This window comes from Vipera berus, assembly GCF_964194415.1.
Source record: "Vipera berus genome assembly, chromosome: 1".
Lineage (NCBI taxonomy): Eukaryota > Metazoa > Chordata > Lepidosauria > Squamata > Viperidae > Vipera > Vipera berus.
This window is the reverse complement of record NC_138202.1, coordinates 68,015,036-68,034,922: the sequence shown is the minus strand read 5'-3', so window position 1 is coordinate 68,034,922 and position 19,887 is coordinate 68,015,036. Positions and strand designations below refer to the sequence as shown.

The following is a 19,887-nucleotide window of genomic DNA, read 5'->3' as shown; positions in this document are numbered from 1 at the left end:
GCGGTGTTGTTGTGTTTTTTTTCCTCCCCCCGAAAGTGAACGGCAGCTTTCCGTACTAGTGTATTTGTACTGCCGCGAGTGACAACTGACAAAGCTTGCCGGTGTGATCTTGATTTTGGAACTGATGAAGTCTGTTAACAGGCTCAACTAAGATGGCGGACGTGTCGAGCTGAGCTCCGTGAGCTCCGTGAGTTTGGTGTGGTTTGGTGGTCTTGGGGGCGCCCTTGGAGTGCATAATGCCTCCACGTTAGGGCTGGATGACTAGACTGCTTTGTCGTCCCTGTTTTTGGGGGCGTTGGTGCCCTCCATATCGGCGAGAGGCAGCTGGAGGTCTGGCCGGGAGATTGTAGCCGTTTTGAAACGCCGCGTCTTGAAACGCCCGATCAGCTGATTTTCGGGTGGAAGAGCCGCGGCTTGAATCTGTTTGCATCTGCCTGAATTAGACCGAAACGGCCTGAATTTGACCAGAGTTGCTTTGTAATGGCTGGAGGAACTGCAGAGGAGGTCTTGCCGGGAGATTGTGGCCGTTTTGAAACGCCGCGGCTTGAAACGCCCGATCAGCTGATTTTCGGGGCGGAAAGAGCCACGGCTTGAATCTGCTTGTATTTGTTTGAACTTAACCAGAAATGGCTCGTAATGGCTGGAGGAACTGCGGAGGGAGTGAATGCTCCAGCCTGGAATATTTGGAAAGGCTGGGGGAACCGGATGAACTGCAGCTTAAGCGACTGTTGCCGGAGGAGCCATGGCTTGAAACGCCCCAGTTTTGGGGCAGCGTTTGCTTGTTCCGGGTAGAAAAAACGCTGTCGACCCCGGCATCTTTTGCGGGGATTTCCCATTTCCCGTTGCGAAACCAGCCGAGCCCAAGTCCACCCTTTCTTTTTTTTCCACGGCACGCTCGGTGCCTTTCCCACGATTGTGTCTCCTTCAGATCTTACGCAAGCTTCCTCGATTTCCTGGTGTGTGTGTGTGTGTGTGTGTGTGTGTGTTTCTTTCTTATTCCTCCCTTCTCTGGTGGTTGGAAAGGCGTGTGACGCGCTTCGACAACAACTCTGCTGGCTCTCTCGGTGGGAACCTCCCATCCTCTATATACCCCCATTTCGGCTGCTTCGCAAACTGCTTCCTCCACCCCACCCCATCCCACCTCACCCCCCTTTTTCCAAACATTTTGTTTGCACCTCTGGGCCAAGCACGCAACTCCGAAAACGATCCCACCACTGGCAACTCCCTAGCACCATAGGCAAAAACTAAAGTCGAAGCCACACCTGACAATCGGGGAGGGGAGGGGAGGGGGGGAGGAAGGAGGAAGAAACCAGCGCACCCTTCGCCCTTTTATTGTCGCAATCGAAGAGGCAGGAGAATGCGGGGTGGGGAGGGGAGAGAGAGAGAGAGAGAGAGAGTAGAAATCCCTATTTTCGGAGCCGAGAAGAGAAGCGCGGCTACAGCAGTCGCTAGAGTTCCCCCCAAGGGGGCGGAGAAAGAAGAACTCTCGGAGCGTTTCTTTCGTAAATACGCGCGCAGGCACACACTCGCCCAGCCGCGCGCTTCGCCCAGCTTCTCGCGGGGAGTTTGCAAGCCCTTCGTTTCTCTTCAGGGCCGTCAGAAGGGCGAGCAAGTCTCTGCCCTGCCCTGCCCTGCCGTGGGGGTGGGGAGCCAAGCGCGCTTGACGTTCCTGGAAACGAGAAGGGCCTGCGGAGACTGACACCAACCCGAGTGCCCAAGCGGGTCTTCTCAGCGTCAGGCAAAGTAGCTCACATGCAAAACAAGCCCGGCAGAGGAGCCGGAGCAGCTCCACTGCTGGGGGCGCATCTCGGCCGGGCCTTGCAGGATCTGGGCCGGGCGCCTCTGCTCGCCGCTCCGGCTCCTCTGCCAGGCTTGTTTCGCGTGCGAGCTACTTTGCCGGCCGCTGCTGAGGGAAGATCTCTGGAGAGGAGCATAAGGTGAGCTGCTGCATTTCCCAGCCTCGGCTTATACTCGAGTCACTAACTTTTTCCAATTTTGGGGGGTAAAATTAGGGGTCTTGGCTTATATTAGAGTCGGCTTATACTCAAGTATATACGGTAATTCCTCTGAAGCTCTTGTTTTGCAGTTGCCTTTGTTGTAAACGTCCCCCTTTAGGCAGATTATCAGGCACATCATCTGCATCTGCCATCATACTCTGGTATGAATGGTATGGAAGATGGGTAGAAGATGACTTTTTGTAACTCTTTGCTCAATTCAATTTTTATTCAGAGAAATGAAAAATGGTCTGAGGTGGCATTACTATTACTGCTCCTTTCTGCTGATAGCGTGCTATACACTCTAATTACTCTTGACTGTTTTTGTGTTTATTTGTTAACAGAGGGCTGGCTATTCACTGCAAGAGCTCTTCCACTTGTCTCGTAGCCATGTCACTCAGCAAAGGACGCTGGCTTTACAAGTGCTGGGCCTCATTGTCCAGAAGGTAAGCTCAGAGTTTGCGTAGTGTTTGGATGCTTTCTCAGTGGTGCTTTTATAGAGTTCCGTGATCTTTTTGTTAGGCGTTGTGGTAGGTGAAGTTGACAATATAAGATCTTTATATCTAATATAGAGGTGTAGCTTTTGACTGCAAACTGGGAGAAGGTATGGTGGATTCAGGGGAGTCACTCATGCCTAAAGAACTTGGCAAAAGATGCGGTTTGATGCCAATGCCGGATCTGAACCATTGTGACTTGCTCACACTTTGAATTGTATCAACATGTAACAGTGTGACATCTTCTGGCAAGTAGCTTTCCCATTGGTAATTTCCATTTCTATTTGATTTTCAGGTTTGATATATAGCCTGTAATTTGCTTTGGGAATCTCTTTTCCATTTATTCTTCATTTTTTCTTTATTCTTTATTGGCCAAGTGTGGTTGGACACACAAGGAATTTGTTTCCAGTGCATAAGCTCTCAGTGTACATACCGTGATTCTCCGAAAATAAGACCCGGTCTTATATATTTTTTTGGCTCCAAAAGATGCATTAGGGGTTATTTTCAGGGAAACACGGTATCAGGGTGATCAGCCTTGCTGGGCGCCCCATCCCCCAGTGCACGCATAAGAGGCGGTGAGTGTGCAGGGGCCAACGGTGTCTGGCAGCCGCAGCCCACTGGCCCCTTGGCTGTGAGTTGATTACCTGACCAAGCAGCAGGCAGAGGCAGACATGCAGGGGGAGAGGCAGGTGATCTGGATGTGCCACGCAGTTGCCTGGCTCGCACGGTGGCACTGGCAGCAGGCGGTGGCAGAGGCAGGGGAGGGGGAGAGGCAGGTGATCCAGACATGCCATGCGGCCGCCTCCTGTGCTGACCAACCCCATCCCCCAGAGATGATGATCTTAACTGGGGCTTATTTTAGGGGTAGGGCTTATTAGGCACACACTAAAAATCAAGTTAGGGCTTATTTTTTGGGTCGGTCTGATTTTTGGGGAAATATGGTACAAGCAACAGTGATAAATCATGATCACAATCAACATAAAAAACATCATAAATCATAAGATACAACAATTTTTTTTAATCCCATTTATATCCCGCCCTTCTCCGAAGACTCAGGGCGGCTTATAATCTAAAGCACAAATCAATGTGCTTAGCAATTTGTTGAGAACACCAACTTAGGTCTCCTGCCCAATATGTGAACCATTAAAAATTCCTTTAGAAATATAGTATGCATAAATCTATTACGTGCTGTACTAGCTACTAACTAGTAGGAGGCACTACACAACTGGAACTCTTCAGGCATAGGTACCTTCCAGTGGTGTGCTAATAAATGTACAACAATTGGTTCTGCCAGCTCCACAAGTAGCAGAACTGCTGATCTAGACATTAGATCTAAGCATTCAGCTCTGCTTTCAGCCAGCATGCAAAATTCCTGAAAATTTTAACAATCAGCTCTCATAAGCTGGTACAAGCTAGCTCCATCCCACAACGGACATCCTCTTTACAAGATGCGCTGTGTTAATTGTTCAATAGGGTTTGAACCCTCAGACCTTCACTTGATGACTTGGCAGTGCATTTAGATTTAGAGCTAACTTGGTCTGGCTATCAGTGGCTGCAGGTAGGGTGGTCCTATAGAAACTGTGCAGGTAAACTTTCCCTTTTTCCCCCTGAATGCTCTCATACTAGCCTCTGGGGAATTAAAAACAAATAGCCTTGGAAGAAACTAAAGAAGTTCAGATGTTTCTTCACTCCCATTCCTTCTTTGCCCACCTGAAATCAAAAGGGTATTAGAGAATTCACAGCGCCCGGAATGTAGTAAAACATAAGCTTTATCCATGCCAGGCGTAGGCAACCTCGGCTCTTTTATGACTCATGGACTTCAACTCCCAGAATTCCTGAGCCAGGAATTCTGGGAATTGAAGTCCATGAGTCATAAAAGAGCCGAGGTTGCCTACCCCTGATCCATGCTATAAAGCAATAGGAAAATATGATAAAATGTTTCTGAATCTGACACTGTTTTAAGTCTAACATTTTGGCTGGGTTCTTATTCTTCGTGGTATTCAGGTAGAATATTCAGATAACAGCTAGACCCTGTCCTTGATTTTGCATTTTTCTTTGGAAATACCAAAAAGCAAAGTAAAAGTGTAGCCAGCAACCCCTCCAGATTTCATTGTCCTTTTGGAGCTTATCCTTCTGTGGTATGACGTGAAGCAGGACCTGCTAAAGACTAGCCCTTTTCACCTGTTTGACAGGACTAAGTTATATACAGAATTAGCCTCGGCTATCTCTGCTTCTGTTGTCAGTGATCTTCCATTTCACGGAAGGCCTTCCCACATTGCCCCACGACACAAGAAGGAGCAGTGCAGGAGCAGCTATTCTGCTGTCCCAGGCAATTTTCTTGGGGCCCAACTGATAAGGACTAATGTTATCATCCACGTTAATGCTGGTTTGCTTGTGGTGTATGTTTCAGGCCAAGGCGGGAGAGTTTGCCTCCTCACTGAAAGGAAATGTTCTACAGGTGTTGTTTGATGCTGGTTTTCTATTTTTACTCCGCTTCTCCTTGGATGATCCAGTGGATAATGTCATGGCAGCCACGGTCCATGCTCTCCATGCACTGCTTGTCTCTTTGGATGATGAGGTTTGTATCTGCAAAATGCTTGAATCTATTTAAAAGACTTCATTGCTCACTAAAAGGAAAGGAATAGCTAAATTCCTTAACTTGAGATGGATGTTTTCTTTCCTTATTCTATAGATGTCTGGCATCAAAGTGATGGCTTTAAGCCAGGGATCTTCAAACTTTGCCCTTTTATGACTTGTGGACTTCAAGTTCCAGAATTCATCAACCAGGCACATTGGCTGAGGAATTCTGGGAATTGAAGTCCACAAATCATAAAAGGGCCAAGTTTGAAGACCCCTGCTTTAAGCTTTTGTATCTGACTTTCTGTTAGTGCTTGCTCACCTTCTGAACAACTGTGTTCCCATTTAAACATCTTGCAAATATTAAGTATTATTCAGAGATTGTCCTGAATGTTTTCTTTTGGAAATAGCAACAATAATAGCAATAGCATATAGACTTATGTGCCTCTCCATAGTGCTTTACAGCACTCTCTGAGCAATTTACAAATGCCAGTATATTGCCCCCAATAATCGGTGTCCTCATTTTATAACACAGAATCACACAATATAGTTCATTAGTTATTTCTTTTAAGAGTCTGTTAGTTCCTGTACCATGAAAACTGTCCTAATTGTAAAAAAATTGAATAAATAGATGTTGTAGAAGTGGTTATATTGTGGACATTTTCTGATTCTTGTTGAGCTGTCTTTTTAACGGTTGTGTTTTAAATCTGTTGTACCAGGAATGTAAGCCACTTGGAGTCTCTTGATTGGAGAATAGTGTAGAAACTGGTATAAATAGCATAAATAATTATGTTTTCTAGTTTTGAATTAATCAGGTCAGCTAGAATCACCTGTGGTTTATTTCCAGACAATATGGTAGCCAATTTAAAACAAATATTATAAACAAAATGCCAGAGGAAGTGGTCTTTATTCTGCATTCCTTTAAAGTGACCTTTGGGAAATGAGCATTAATATGATAGTGGATAATTGTGCTTATTTTTAATTAAACAGATGTAAAGTAAGAAACAGAATAAATTTGCTTTCTCTGTTTCTTGCTACTTTCCAAGCTGTGTACCTCAGAGAGAGTATATAGCAGGGGTGTTAAACTACTGGCCCACGGGCCATTTGCATTATACGGAGGCCGCACCCACCCTAGCTCGGGCAATGCAAAAAAAGTTGTGATACGTCGCGACATGTCATGTGATGCAGCGAATTTGACACCAGTTGTATACAGAGTTAGGTTAAGAAGAAAGCTTAATTACATTTTATATAGTTTTTTAAAAATCCAAATTTCCAAAAATATTCAGAATTTAGCATTATTTTTCAGTGGCTGATTCAGGACTTCTAAGTTATTTTACTGGGGAATTGATGAATGTGATAAGGCTAATTGCTAACTTTCCCCAAAGAAGCTATGTAGTTCCATGGAGTTCTTTTAGACCAAAGATATATCATCAGACCCAGCTACTGGGATTAAGTTTGTTCCATCAAAATTTAGAAGATCTGTATGCCACATTTTCCTTCCTTTCAAATCAAGGACCTGTTGGAATGAGTGATGGTATTGGAGAGGAGATGCATGTTAGGGCAAAATCAATTTGACACCTCCCTTGCTTTTCCTTCCTTTCCTCTCCTAGGAAATCTGTATTGCATCAAACCCCCTGACTGCAAACATTTAGAACTTAAACAAAGAGACTTGTAGTGAAAATTATGAAAATCTGACCATTTTACTTATTTAAAAGTAGCACTTTTCAACAAGACCTTTTTCAGTATTACTTCCCAACCCCCTTTTCAAACCAGAGATGCTGGGAGTTGAATCTGGATCCTCCTCCATCTGTTCTGAATCTCAGTTGATTTAACTATAAATCCATGTTTTCTCTCCTCTGAGAGATTTTTGATGTTTGTTCCCTTCCAGGAATACCTTGACAAGGCTTTTGCCTGGTACCAGGGCATGACTGTGTACCCTTTAATACCAAACAGTGAGGAAGGAGAACTTGAAGAGGAAGAGGAAGGTGATGAGCTAACTGCAAACAAAAAAACACCGGGGAAAAAATCAAAGGATGAAAGCAAGCCAGATACAGAAGTTGCACGATATGATGTTGTAAAGGTAAACGTCCAAAATCATACCTCAATAACTCCTTCATTGTTATATTATTTTGAGTAAAAATTGATCAATGCTATGCTGAACATTTCCTCAATCAAGCCAAATTTTCCATTAGATACGTCACTGATTTTTCTTAGCATTCTAAAAACTGAGCGGATTACATTGGTATAAAAAGCCAGTTGCTTTGAAGAGCTTTTGATCAGGGTTCACCTCCACAAGAAGATCTCTGCAGTTAATGTAGATTTAGGCTCAGAGAGGCTAGTACAATTATGTACTTGATCTGTAAATTTTCTGACTTTCATTAATTTGAATGGTGGCAATTTGGAGTTATTATTTTTTATCATGAAAATTAGAGATGTCATACCTCATATGACACACTTCTGGAGAATATTAGATAATTTTTAAGGGTAACTCTGTTGCAGTTACATCTGAGTGGTTATCGCAGATAGCTTACTTGGTATCTTTCAAGGACTTATGTCAGGGGTGTCAAACTGTTGGCCCACGGGCCGGATGCATCATCCGGAAGCCGCGCCCACCCCATTGCCGGCAATGGCAAAACCATCCCGATAAGTTGCGCGACGTCACGTGACGTCGCGAGTTTGACATGTCTGACTTATGTTCAGATGAGGAGATTGTATCAATTGAAATGTAAATATAAAAGCCATTTCTGTAGTCCAATCTGGTCCTTTCATACAGACAAGTCATCGTTTAAATTCCAGACAGTTTGAATTCTCCAGCCATCTCTTTTCCTCTTTGAAGATAATGTTTCTATCTTCCTGAGCAAGTTGTTGAAATTCCAATTATAAAATAGCAGTAACTTTCTATAAGGAATAGCTAGTAACCCCTGAAGCACTTAATAATGAAAAAAAAAATCAGTTTGTGGATTTAATTATTAGTATTAGCATTGTTGTAGTATAAATTGCATGGTTTGTATCTTAGGGACTTCTGAAGACCAAGATACTTCATCGCTTGAGATATATCCTGGAAGTAATGCGGCCTGTGCCATTAGTAGTTTTGCAGATTCTAGATATTCTCATTCGCGTAGCAAGGCATTCCACTGAGGCTTGTGTCCAGGTAAGTCTTGTAAATGTCCTTCATTAGAAAAGAGCATGTAACATAAGTGAGCAAGGCTATGCCAGATATTCCACGTTTGATACTTTTTGAGTTTGAAATTGCCATTCCAAGTGTTCTGACCTTAAAACAAAGGTCCACAAGTTTTGTGTTCTGAGGTCAATACAATCTCAGCCCATGTCAACCAGAGTTGTTTAGACAGTTCCTACCATTCTGAGAACAGTGGTTGAATTGTAGCAGGCTGGCTTGCGACTGGATTGCCTTTCCAGACTTTTTTCCAGTCTAGCCAGAACAACTCCAGACGAAATGCTTTGCCCCACCAGAACACAGCCAGTTTAGAAGCTTAAAATGGAATATTCTGAGTTGCATTCTTTCATCCAGAATTTGAAACAACACATTTTTTTTCATTCCTTGCACTTTTCTACTAGAGAAATCATAGAAAGAAGGGGCATTGCCAATTTTCTGGAAAGATTTTGCAAGGTACCTCTGTCACTACAATGAAAGGTTGTTAGCTTTATAGCACTGACTTTTGTTAAAATACATGTTTACAGGTCCTTGATTGCCCTCGTCTTGTTGAGACTATTGCCAGAGAGTTTCTTCCCACCCAATGGACTCCAAGACCAGCTGAACCCGGGAAACTGCTTGTAAGCCTACATGGAATACCATGTCCCACTGCCATGAAACTCATTAGAGTCTTGGCATGTGGAGGGCGAAACACAGCTGCCAGGCTGGTAAGAACTATTTTCAGCCACTACGGCTTAGCTAATTAAAAATAGTAAAATGTGCAATTAACCAAATAGGATTGAAGTAAAGAAGGCAGTTTCCCCATTTCTTTCATTTAATTGGCATTCTTTTTATGCATATAATAGAATTCAAATTTGCACAGAGGAAACAAATGTACCTGAAATAAATCATGTATGATTTTCTAAACTCTGTACATAAAGGAGCTGGAGCCTTCAACGAAGAGAAGCATGAAAGAAAGGCATTAGCGTAGGGGGTCTTGTAGCAAGCAGGGACAATGTTTAATATATAAAGGAAGAATATTTGTTTTTAATGCACGTATTCCCATGGAAAAGCCTCCTGCTAGACCAGACATGTCAAACAAGGCCCGGGGGCCAGATCCGGCCCACGAAGTGGTTTCATGTGGCCCGCGAAGCCATCCTGGAAACAGTGAGGGAACGGCCCCCACTGCCTTGGCCCTGGCCCAGAGACCCTTCTCCTGCCAGAGACCCTCAGATCTGTCCCACTCCTGCCCAGGCCCCCAAAGGCACCCTTGATGCGAACAATGTACAGCTGGCCATGCCCACCCTGTAGGCCATATGCACTTTAGCCACGCCCACCCAGTAGGCCACACCCACCCTGGCCATACCCACCCAGCCCCCTGAGGGCAACCGCAATGCTGATGCGGCCCTCAATGAAATTGAGTTTGACACCCCTGTGCTAGACCATAAATTCATCTGGTCTCCCATTCACATGGAGAAAACTGATAAGCATAACAGGAAGACAATAGTTCTTTGGCTTGTCCACCAGTAACTAATATTCAGGAGCATTTTATTTCAGTTTGTATGGTTCCATTTAGTTTTGTCTATGGAGATTCTCAGTCATCCAGGTCATGAGTTGTCCCAATGATACTTTTCCACAAGGCAACTGAAAGTGAAAGTCGAGTTGTCTTGTGAAAAAGTATCTTTGGGTTCCATTTAGTTGTCGTGCCTAATAGGGATTCACAGATCTGACCTCCATGAATTTATCTGATTCTCTTTAAAGCCACTAAGTAAGATAACAGCATTATTACATTCTGCTTGATATCAGTATGAACTCTCTTCTCTCGGTACCCCATTATACGTCCTAAATCTTACTTAACATTTGGTTGTTATTTACAGCTAAACCATTTTGAGATGAAGAGTCGGCTGAGCCGGTTTATAGCTGAAGATCCCAAAGACCTTTCTCTAAGGAGACAGGAAGCCATAAATATAAGCACAGAAGCATTCCGCCTGTGGGCTGTGCTCACTGGTTATGGTCAAGCATGTGATCTCTATCGGTACGGTTTTGACTGGGTGTTTGCACTTCAAATTTCACTTCCAAGAATATCAAAGCTTCTGAGTTATTTGGAAGTTTTTCTTGCCTTTCTCAGATGCTATAGTATAGTCCTTGGCTCATTTATTATTTCTCTTCTCACCTAAGTGCCACAATAGATGGAAATTGGCCTTAGCAGATACGTGATGGAGTAGCTTGGATAAACTACAGCTGTAATTTAGTTCAAAAATGCAAGTTTCTCTTCTAGAAGTTAAGGTATTACATATTGTACATAAAAATCATAACTCAGTGGCGTCTAATGTATCAAACATGGTTTGTTTATCTGTATATTCTTCTAAACAAAGGCTGAATAAATTGGAATAACTTGGCTGAATAAACCAGAATAAGCAAAACAGAAGTCAGTCCATTAAGGATCTAAAAAAACTGGCAGGAGAGGAGTTGCTTATTAAATTACAGGGAAGTTTCCTCTTTGATTATATTCTTTGCTAGAGGTATTTTATGTATCAATGCTACTTTTTAGGATGGTTTTAGCAAGATCCACATTTGAACTTTGGAAACTGGATGTTAGTTATTAGGAGGGAAGTGTCAGTGCTTCCTCCTGTTTTCCCAGGCTGATCTCCAACCAAGTGGATAAAAGATAAGATGGAATAAGATATAACTGATGCAAAATCCAGTGTTGATCTGTATGGAAAGATCTGAACTCCAAATAAGTAATTAATTTTGTTTTAAATAGCAACCAACTAGGAATGATACACTTGTTTGGAATCATAATTGATCTCTTAAAATGTTAATATTTTCTGTTTCTCTTCTTCTTCTTCCCTATTGGAAGTTTTCTGACCGTTCTGGCGTCTCAAATCCAAAATAACTTCCTTTCAAGCTCAAAATAGGAATCCTTTAATTTTGGAAGACTTATAGAACAATATTAGACCACTTCTGGAACAGCTGCTTTATATGATCTGAAGAGAAACCAGAGCATAGAACAGCTGTTTTGAACTCAAAATGGAATGTTAAATTCAAAATATTTTACACATTGCTATAAATGACTTGTAACTTGATTTTGACTTCAGTGAGGTTTTTTTTAAAAAAAATAATTTGACTGTGCTAACGTGTTTCTGTGGCATCTCATTCTATTGCAATTTACAGAGATCTTTATCCTGTGTTAATGAGGATAGTTTCATCCTTATCCCAATTGACCAGCAGTTTTCAAGAAAATAACACCTTGATTGAACTTTCTATCCAGCGAGCTGCAGCTGTTGTGACTTTGCTTACTCAAGTGACTCAGACAGCTAGCTGCCAAACGGAACTGCAAGCCCAGCTTAGCAGGTATAGTCATTTTGTCCTGCTAGCAGTTTTATCTTTCTGTTTCCCTACAAATAATCTTCTGCAGCATTTCTCTGAATATCCAGAAGCAAAATATTCTTATAGTGATTTTGTGTTGAAAAAATGGCTTGTATTATATTTTGTAAACATAATAATAGCAATAATAATAATATACTGATAACAGAAGATGAAACCCAGTTTAGTCTAGTAGTTAGGGTGCTGGACTAGGATTATAGGGAACAGGGAAACATGATTTTAGTCTTGCTTTAGAGTACAGAAATTAACAGGCTGGGCTAGTTATTGTGTCTCAGTCCTAGAAAAAAATAAGTGAAAAGCCACTTCATTTCCATGTCCCAGAGGTGCTTTGTCAAAAAGCAACTGGACTTGTTTTTCCTTGAAGATGTTTCGCTTCTCATCCAAAAAGCTTCTTCAGTTCTTCTTCTTCACTTCTTGGGTAAGAAGTGAAACATCTTCAAGGAAAAACGAAGTCCAGTTGCCTTTTGAAAAAGCAACTTTGGGACAGCCATGACCTGGATGACTCAGAATCTCCGTAGATACTTCATTTCCATGTTGCCTAGAAAATTGCTTGGATTTGTCCATGCAGTCATCAAGTTTAACTTGGGAAAAGATAAAGTGAGAGAAAATGGATCAAACAAACATCAAAGACATGATAAACAAAGAATTTGGCAGATCAAACAATTTCTCAGAAAAAAAGAAAAAAGATGGGAGAAGTCTATTTTTTTCATCATGGAACTCAAGATGATGAATGTATTATTTCTAATGGCACTTGGATGTTGACCAGATTTGGATCTGCTTAAATTCACTGAGGAGAATGTTGCCTTATGTTATTTCACAGCATTCTCTCAAATCTCTTGTTCTTCTTCCATTAAAGTTACCTCTTTCCACTGCTTCCCTTCCACTAAAATTCTCTGTCACTAGTTGCAGATGCTGTAAGAACATAAATATTTTGGGTCAAACTCATTCCATCTGGTCTAACTTTCCAAGAATGAACGACTGAACGCTAAGAAACTCAGAAGCAGGCGGGGTTGGGAAGAGATGAAGGGAATTTGGGGGTGTTTCCCCAGCATGTAGTGCTTGTCAAACTGTGTTTGTAAACATTTGGAAATGGACCACTTCTTTTTTTGGAAGTCTTAACTTGTAATGTTTATTTGGCAAACTACAATGAAAATAATTGAGGAGACCAAATCTTGCTGAGGCATCTGAACAAGAAAGAAAGAGAATGCAATTTATTTGCTTTTATTTTTCCTTGATTTTGGAAAGCTTTCTTTCTGAGTATCAACTTGCCAGTACTGCTTTTAAGTATTCAGAGTTGCCTTTCTTGTCAGAGTTTAAATTTTTGTTACATGTTACATGTAATTCTTAACTTTTCTATACATTCTTCTTTATCCTTCGTGCTCTGAATCTTTTTAATCTGTTTACTGGAGATAGTGATTTTTTATTGTAAGAAAGATAAAATTAAATCACGGGTTGACATTGTGCATTGTGATTAGTACTTTAAAAAAACTTACATTATCAGTTCTGCTGCACAGTTGCCCTTTAAATAGGACTGTTAGCTGTCTTTTTTTTTTGCTTTGTTCCTTTATTTTGTATATTTTCCTTTCTGTTAATTTCCTCACTTCCCTTTAGGGTGAGTACAAGTAAATTTTAATAATTTACTGAATAATTGATAAGTTTCCCCCAGGGTTTCATTACTGAGGCCACTAAATGTCAATGTTTATGTTTGCTGTAGAAATTGAGGTTGACAGTGAAGTTGATTGAAAAGCTAATCAGCTGAGAGAGTAAATACCCAGCTGACTGAAGAGCAATTAGACCATGTAAATGAAAGAAAGCATAATCACATGGGAAGTTATAAATACTCAGCTTAGTGAAGGATCTATTGAAACAACATGGCTTGGACAATTGTGAGGATGTTTTCAAATACAGTAAATAAAAAGGAATTGCCAAGGGATTCGGATAATATTGTACGATAAGATGTTGTAAGAATACCAGTTTCCATCATTTGCTAGAGGTTATTAATTAATGTGTCCAGCAGCAGGATAAAATGCTATTGCAAAATGAGCATGTTCCTGGGTTAATTTGTAACTTTTTTTATGACATCTGATGATTTGTTCCACACCAGAGTTCCCCAACCCCAGGGTTGTGGCCCACTACTGGGCTGTGGCCTATTTGGAACTGGGCTGCATGAGTTGCATGTGCATGTGTGTGTGTACCAGCCCACTGCTTGTCAAGTTGAGCTGCAGGTGGGGCCCAGTTCCCCTCCCCCCCAGCTGGGTCACCAAGCCCAAAGATTGGGGACCACTGTTCTACACGAACAACCAAGTGATAACTGCATGGGTTGAAGCAGTAAAATCATTCATTTCTATGTTGAGTCATATACCGGTAAGTTTAACCATGGTGGTTTATCAACCATTATGGCTGTACTCAGCATTTTAAGTTGCAGTGTTCCAATATCTCAGGGGCTGCCACAAAGAAGAGGGAGCCAAGCTATTCTCCAAAGCTCCCGAAGGCAGGACAAGAAGCAATGGATGGAAACTAATCAAGGAGAGAAGCAACCTAGAACTAAGGAGAAACCTCCTGACAGTTAGAACAATTAATCAGTGGAACAACCTGCCTCCAGAAGCTGTGAATGCTCCAACACTGGAAGTTTTTAAGAAGAGACTGGACAGCCATTTGTCCAAAATGGTATAGGGTTTCCTGCCTGAGCAGGGGGTTGGACTAGATGATCTCCAAGGTTCCTTCCAACTTTTTTATTATTATTATCCTTGTTTACAAGTACAGTGGCTGCTTTCACAGATCACACTAATCCAAGCCACACAAATAGAATAATGTATGAAAGCAGTTGCTGATTTATGAATCATTTCTGCGTCATCTCTGAAAGCCTGTTGATGTAATTGGTTCAAACCAATAGGCTTATTTTCATGGCCTTTCACCTTTCCCAGTTTTTATTTTACTCTGTTCTATTTTTTATGATTCTTATTCTGTGAACCCTGAACATTTTACCTAATTGCAGTAAAAACAACACAGATGCTTATCAATTGATGGATATTAAAGTTGCACTATAGTGTATTTATGTTTGTTTTAAACTTACAAATAATAATAGTTGAGTACAGGACATACTAAGTTTACACTAAATTATTTTTTTAAAATGCTATCTGCAAGAAAGCTAAATAATACAGAAAGTAGAAAAGAAAAAATATTTTAAATTTACACCCAACTTTATAAATACTGAGTAAAAAGTAAGAAAGTTTCCAGATTTTGAATCATGTATTCGAAATCTGGAATTTATCAAGCAAGAAATACAGCAAAAAGATTATTTTAACTTTTATGGAGTCTGTGTGATATATATTACTTTGATTTCAGGTTTTTCCTTTGAACTGGCTATTGATGAAAGAAAGACTGATCATTATTACTATGTGTGATCAAGATGTAATGCTATATTTTAAAATGTTTGCTATAATCCTGGTAATACACTTCTGTACTTTTTTCTTTTCCTTTTTTTTGAAAAAACATTGCTGTGATACACACAAAAAGAAAAAAAACTCTTTTTTTCTCAACTCAAACCTACACCTCCAAATGTACAAAAAGGATACTCCCCTCCCCACGTACATAGTATATATTACAATAGATCTATATGAGGAATTCCATTTTTCAATAATGGCAGAATTCTACTGAGCATTATATTTCCTTTATATTAATAAGAGCTATCGTGGGATGCTTCTGTGTGTCCAGGAAATAAGACAATTCAAAGTGCAAATAGCATCCAAGTTTGTCCTTTTTCTTTTTAATTCACATTTCTGATAAACCCAGTGAAAGAAGTGTTAATTTCAGCCGAGCTTTGATTTATAGTTTAGAGACAGTTTATATAGTTTATATTCCATTGGGGGTGTGATGGCTCAGCAGTTAACTTGTCAGCTGGAAGGTTGACAGTACGGATTTGAGACTAGAGTGCTGCACAGTGGGGAGAGTTCCTGTGACTTGCCCCAGCTCCTCCCCCCCAGCATTTCAAAAGCATGCAAATGTGACTAGATAAATAGGTACCACTTTGGTGGGAAAATAACAGCATTCTGTGGGCCTCAGCGTATAGTCATGCTGGCCATAATGACCGCGGAAATGTCTTCGGACAACACTGGTTCCCTCAGCTAAGAAATGTGGATGAGCCAGACATGACTGGACAGGGGAAACCTTGTATCTTCATTTTTACATTCCATTATCAGCGGTTTCTCCTTCCTCCATCCCCTCAGGCTTCATTGATTGCACAGTCTGCTATAACTTTTCTTACCCATTCTTGACAGCTCTAATACTGTACATGTATATGTGTGTGGATTGTGATACAGGCTTAACACATGTGCACCTTCTATTTTAAACTCCACTGCTTTCCTAATTCTAGGGTTTATAGAGATTAGTGACAGTTTCCCACCTACCCATCCTTTTATTTCTGGATGCTTATGATTTGCTGCATTTCCTTTTGACAGATAGATACGTCTTAGAAAATAAGATTTTCTGATTTTTCTTTTGACAGCCCAACCCTGCCCTCTGTTAGTTTTATTTATTTATTTATTTATTTTTGGGACTTATATGCCGCCCTATCTCCCGAAGGACTCAGGGCGGCTAACAACAATAAAAACAACAATACAAAAGTTAAGAGAAATTAAATAAACAGCCCCAAAATAAATTAACTAAACAATTAAAAATTAAAACATTTTAAAAACCCGTCATCAGTTAATGTTAATGTTTCTTCCTGTCTTCAACCCTTTTCTTTGGTCCTTTGAAACAATTCTCTTCAGAAATGTCAACATTACCCAGTGCAATTCAGGCTTGTCAGCTCCTATTAAATCTAACAGTCCATGTTGAACAGCCAGTTTTTGTCTTAAGTCTATCTTAGAAACCAGCCTTTGCTACCACTCCAGTTCCTGCTTCACAAGGGTCTCTCTGATTTCTGTAGTGCTAATGTAGTATCTGATACTACTGACAGGCCACAATTCCAGCCTTTCTTTTACTATGAAAACTATTATCTATGAAAATCTAGACAATACCATTCTTGACTGCTTATCAGGAAAGTGAGTGCAAGCAATGGGAAGTGTCCATACAGTAAGCATGATAACATTACAGGGCCCATATTGGAGATTCAGTGGTCACAGGAAATTTTCTATTTTTGTGCAAAAATGGATTTTCTGACATTCATGTTCTTTCCATTTATTCTTCCAGGGATAAGCTCGGGGTAAGAAGCTGATTTAGTTAAAAGTATTGATGAAACAACCAAATTGTTGTTTCAACATCAGTTAATTAAACTACTGTAATTAATTTTAATTAATCTTAAAATTAAATGTAATTAAAGTTTGTTATATATCAGCTTTCAAAAAATAGTTTTCCAAGCCTTTTGCATGGTAAAAATGGTCAGCAAATTAACCAACTTCATACCTTGCTTGGGTTCCTAGGTACTTTTCTCCAGTCATGTAGGAGGCCACCGTAAGTAGTGGGCTTTAGCAATTCCCATGTTATTGTCTTTATTTCATATTTGTGTTATGTTACAGGGGAGGCCCAGAAGAGGGTGATCAAATTCCGCCCCCACCCATCACCTGGAGTCAAGTGGCAGGTTTTAGGCCTGTTATTGAAGCTAACATGAAGAATTGCCTTAAGGAGATAACCCACGTGGAGAGATGGCAAGCATTGCAATCACTCACTACGGCCTATGTCATCTATATGGGGATGTATTACAGAAACTGTAGTCAACAGGTAACAGTTCAGGAGATGAAGTTCTGTGTCTGCAGTTACCTTTTGTTCCATGATTCTCCTTCCATCTGATGCAACAGCTTGGCTAAAATAACAAAGGAATAGCAGCGGGCAAAGTTTAGGCTTGATAAAATCTGCTGTTTATTTTGTTTCTTAATTTTGCTTTTATGCTGCTCATTCTATTGACCATTCTAGGCAACTAACAATACATGATTTAACCCCTTCCCACCACCAAATCTGTATGCCAGGCTGGCATGCTACAGGCCTCAGTTGCATATTAGAAAACGTGTCCTCCTGTGCTTCTAAGGTCCTTTGAAACTTGCAGGGGTGGGGCACGGAAATAGTTAATTCTTGGGGGTCTGGTCAGATGGGTAGATGAATGCCAGAAGAAGCAGTCTCTCTCAGATAACCAGGACAGAGCCATGCAGGACTCAAAGGTGAGAACAAACGGCAATCGGTAGAGCTCCCAAAGCAAAGGGGCCACCCAAGTATATTGGGGTCCATCTGCCATTGCCTCCATATGTTCTTCAAGGATAAGGTAAAGGTAAAGGTTCCCCCGCACATGCGTGCTATTCGTTTCCAACTCTAGGGGCCGGTGCTCATCTCCATTTCAAAGCTGAAGAGCCAGCGCTTGTCCGAGGATGTCTCTGTGGTCATGTGGCCGGCATGACTAGACGCCAAAGGCACACGGAACACTGTCACCTTCCCACCGTAGTGGTCCCTATTTTTCTACTTGCATTTTTATGTGCTTTCGAACTGCTAGGTTGGCAGAAGCTGGGACGAGTAACAGGCGCTCACTCTGTTACGCGGCACTCGGGATTTGACCCGCCATACTGCCGACCTTCTGATCGACAAGTTCAGTGTCCTAACCCACTGAGCCACCGCGTCCCTCTTCTTCAAGGATAGCCCCATGTAAAGTATGTGGAGTGCTGGTTAGATAGCAGTAATCTAATCAGAATATGAGTAGGGCATGACTGATCACACATGGAGCCTCCTAAGCCCAAACAGTGCTATAGGTGTACCAGATATTACTCTGTAAAAGCTCAAGCAGAAGCTGTGATTTTTGGAGAATTCCCAAATTGCAGGCTGAACAGAGATCTGACACTTGCCTGGAAAACTAGATCAGATGTGAAACGGTGCTTTTGCCCATTTAAAACTCAGGGTGAAAGTTATCTTTTAGTCCAAGCTCAATGCGGGAATTTGTAACAAACTAGAACTAATCTGTCTCTTCAGTGTCAAATGGATCCCCCATCCTTTCCCTCTTCTACAGATCTCTCAGGAAAACCCTATCCGTCTTTTCTCAGGAACATGTGATCTAGCTTGCAGGTTCCTTCTCTGGCTGGAAATTCAGAAATTTGTACAGGTGGACCTTGACTTATTACAGTTCATTTAGTGACTTTTCAAAGTTACAACAGCCTTGGACGACCATTTTTCACACAACCTTTGCAGCTTCCCCTGGTCACATGATCAAAATTCAGATGCTTGGCAACTGATCCATATTTATGACAGTTGCAGTGTCCTGGGAATCATGTGATTACCTTTTGTAACCTGTCAAGCAAAATCAATGGGGAAGCCATATTCACTTAACCGCTGTGTTACTACCTTAACACCTGCAGTGTGCGGGTTTTTCTTACCCGGCGGGCTCCTCATGAACTTGCCAATAAATGAGGACACGTCTCTCTGAGTGTTCTCGGGATGAGGGCACAGACCGAAGTCCTAAGCTCTCTTTTATTGGAAACATAGGTTACAAAGTCAGCAGGTTAACAAAGGTTACAAAGTTACAACACAAGCAACAAGCAGTTAAATGGTTACATTTTAGTTATTGCCCTATATGGAAGCTCATTGTTCTTGCCTACGTGTTCCAACGGATTATCCCGTCTGCACGGAGCAGGAGTAATGATTCACAAGACCCTGAAACTTATCTTTGCCTAAGCCAGACCTGAGCCATTTTACAAGCCTTATTTTTGTCATATCTCTACAGCAGTGTTTCACTTAACTGTGGTAAGAAAGGTCGTAAAATGGGGCAAAATTCACTAAGCAAATGTCTCACATAGCAACAGAAATTTTGAGCTCCATTGTGGTAGTAAGTCGAGGACTACCTATACCCCCTATATACCAGGCCGTTGAAGGGTGATTTAGAGTAACTTTGGAGCAGGCCTCATTGACTTTCAGATTTTCAATTAGTATCAGTCTGTGTAGCTCTGTGGGCATTTAAGTGAAACCTGCCCTCTTCTTAAAAGATCCAGTCACAAACGTGTTTGGAAACATTATCCATGCAGAAAAAAGTATTCATTATATTACCGTGAAGAAAACCTCATAATGATTTCTTTCCTCCCATTTTCTCCATAGCCAGTAATAAACCCGGTTGATTGCTTAGAAGAAGTGGAACACCTGACAGCCCAAGTGCTGTTGCCTCTCCTTGGTCAGCCAGCCATGCAGGCCCTTTGGGAAATGCTCAGGTGAACTCTTCTTGGATTACAGACATCACAATGTCTTGTGACTGCAGAAAAAAAACATACACAATTAGGATAAAGCTCTGCATCCCTTTGTGTGTTTCCTTGAATGCAAA

General features: G+C 41.3%; 1 protein-coding gene across 1 annotated transcript in view; it reads left to right on the top strand.

Moving 5' to 3' along the window:
* Positions 1–19,887, top strand: part of RPAP1 (RNA polymerase II associated protein 1) — a 72,832-nt gene that overhangs the window by 30,006 nt on the left and 22,939 nt on the right. Inside the window, exons 10-18 of the mRNA XM_081330124.1 lie at positions 2,339–2,440; positions 4,899–5,066; positions 6,954–7,145; positions 8,082–8,216; positions 8,765–8,944; positions 10,094–10,251; positions 11,391–11,570; positions 17,120–17,321; positions 19,668–19,777. Of these exons, the coding sequence (XP_081186250.1) occupies positions 2,339–2,440; positions 4,899–5,066; positions 6,954–7,145; positions 8,082–8,216; positions 8,765–8,944; positions 10,094–10,251; positions 11,391–11,570; positions 17,120–17,321; positions 19,668–19,777 (1,427 nt within the window). The remainder of the gene's footprint in view (positions 1–2,338; positions 2,441–4,898; positions 5,067–6,953; positions 7,146–8,081; positions 8,217–8,764; positions 8,945–10,093; positions 10,252–11,390; positions 11,571–17,119; positions 17,322–19,667; positions 19,778–19,887) is intronic.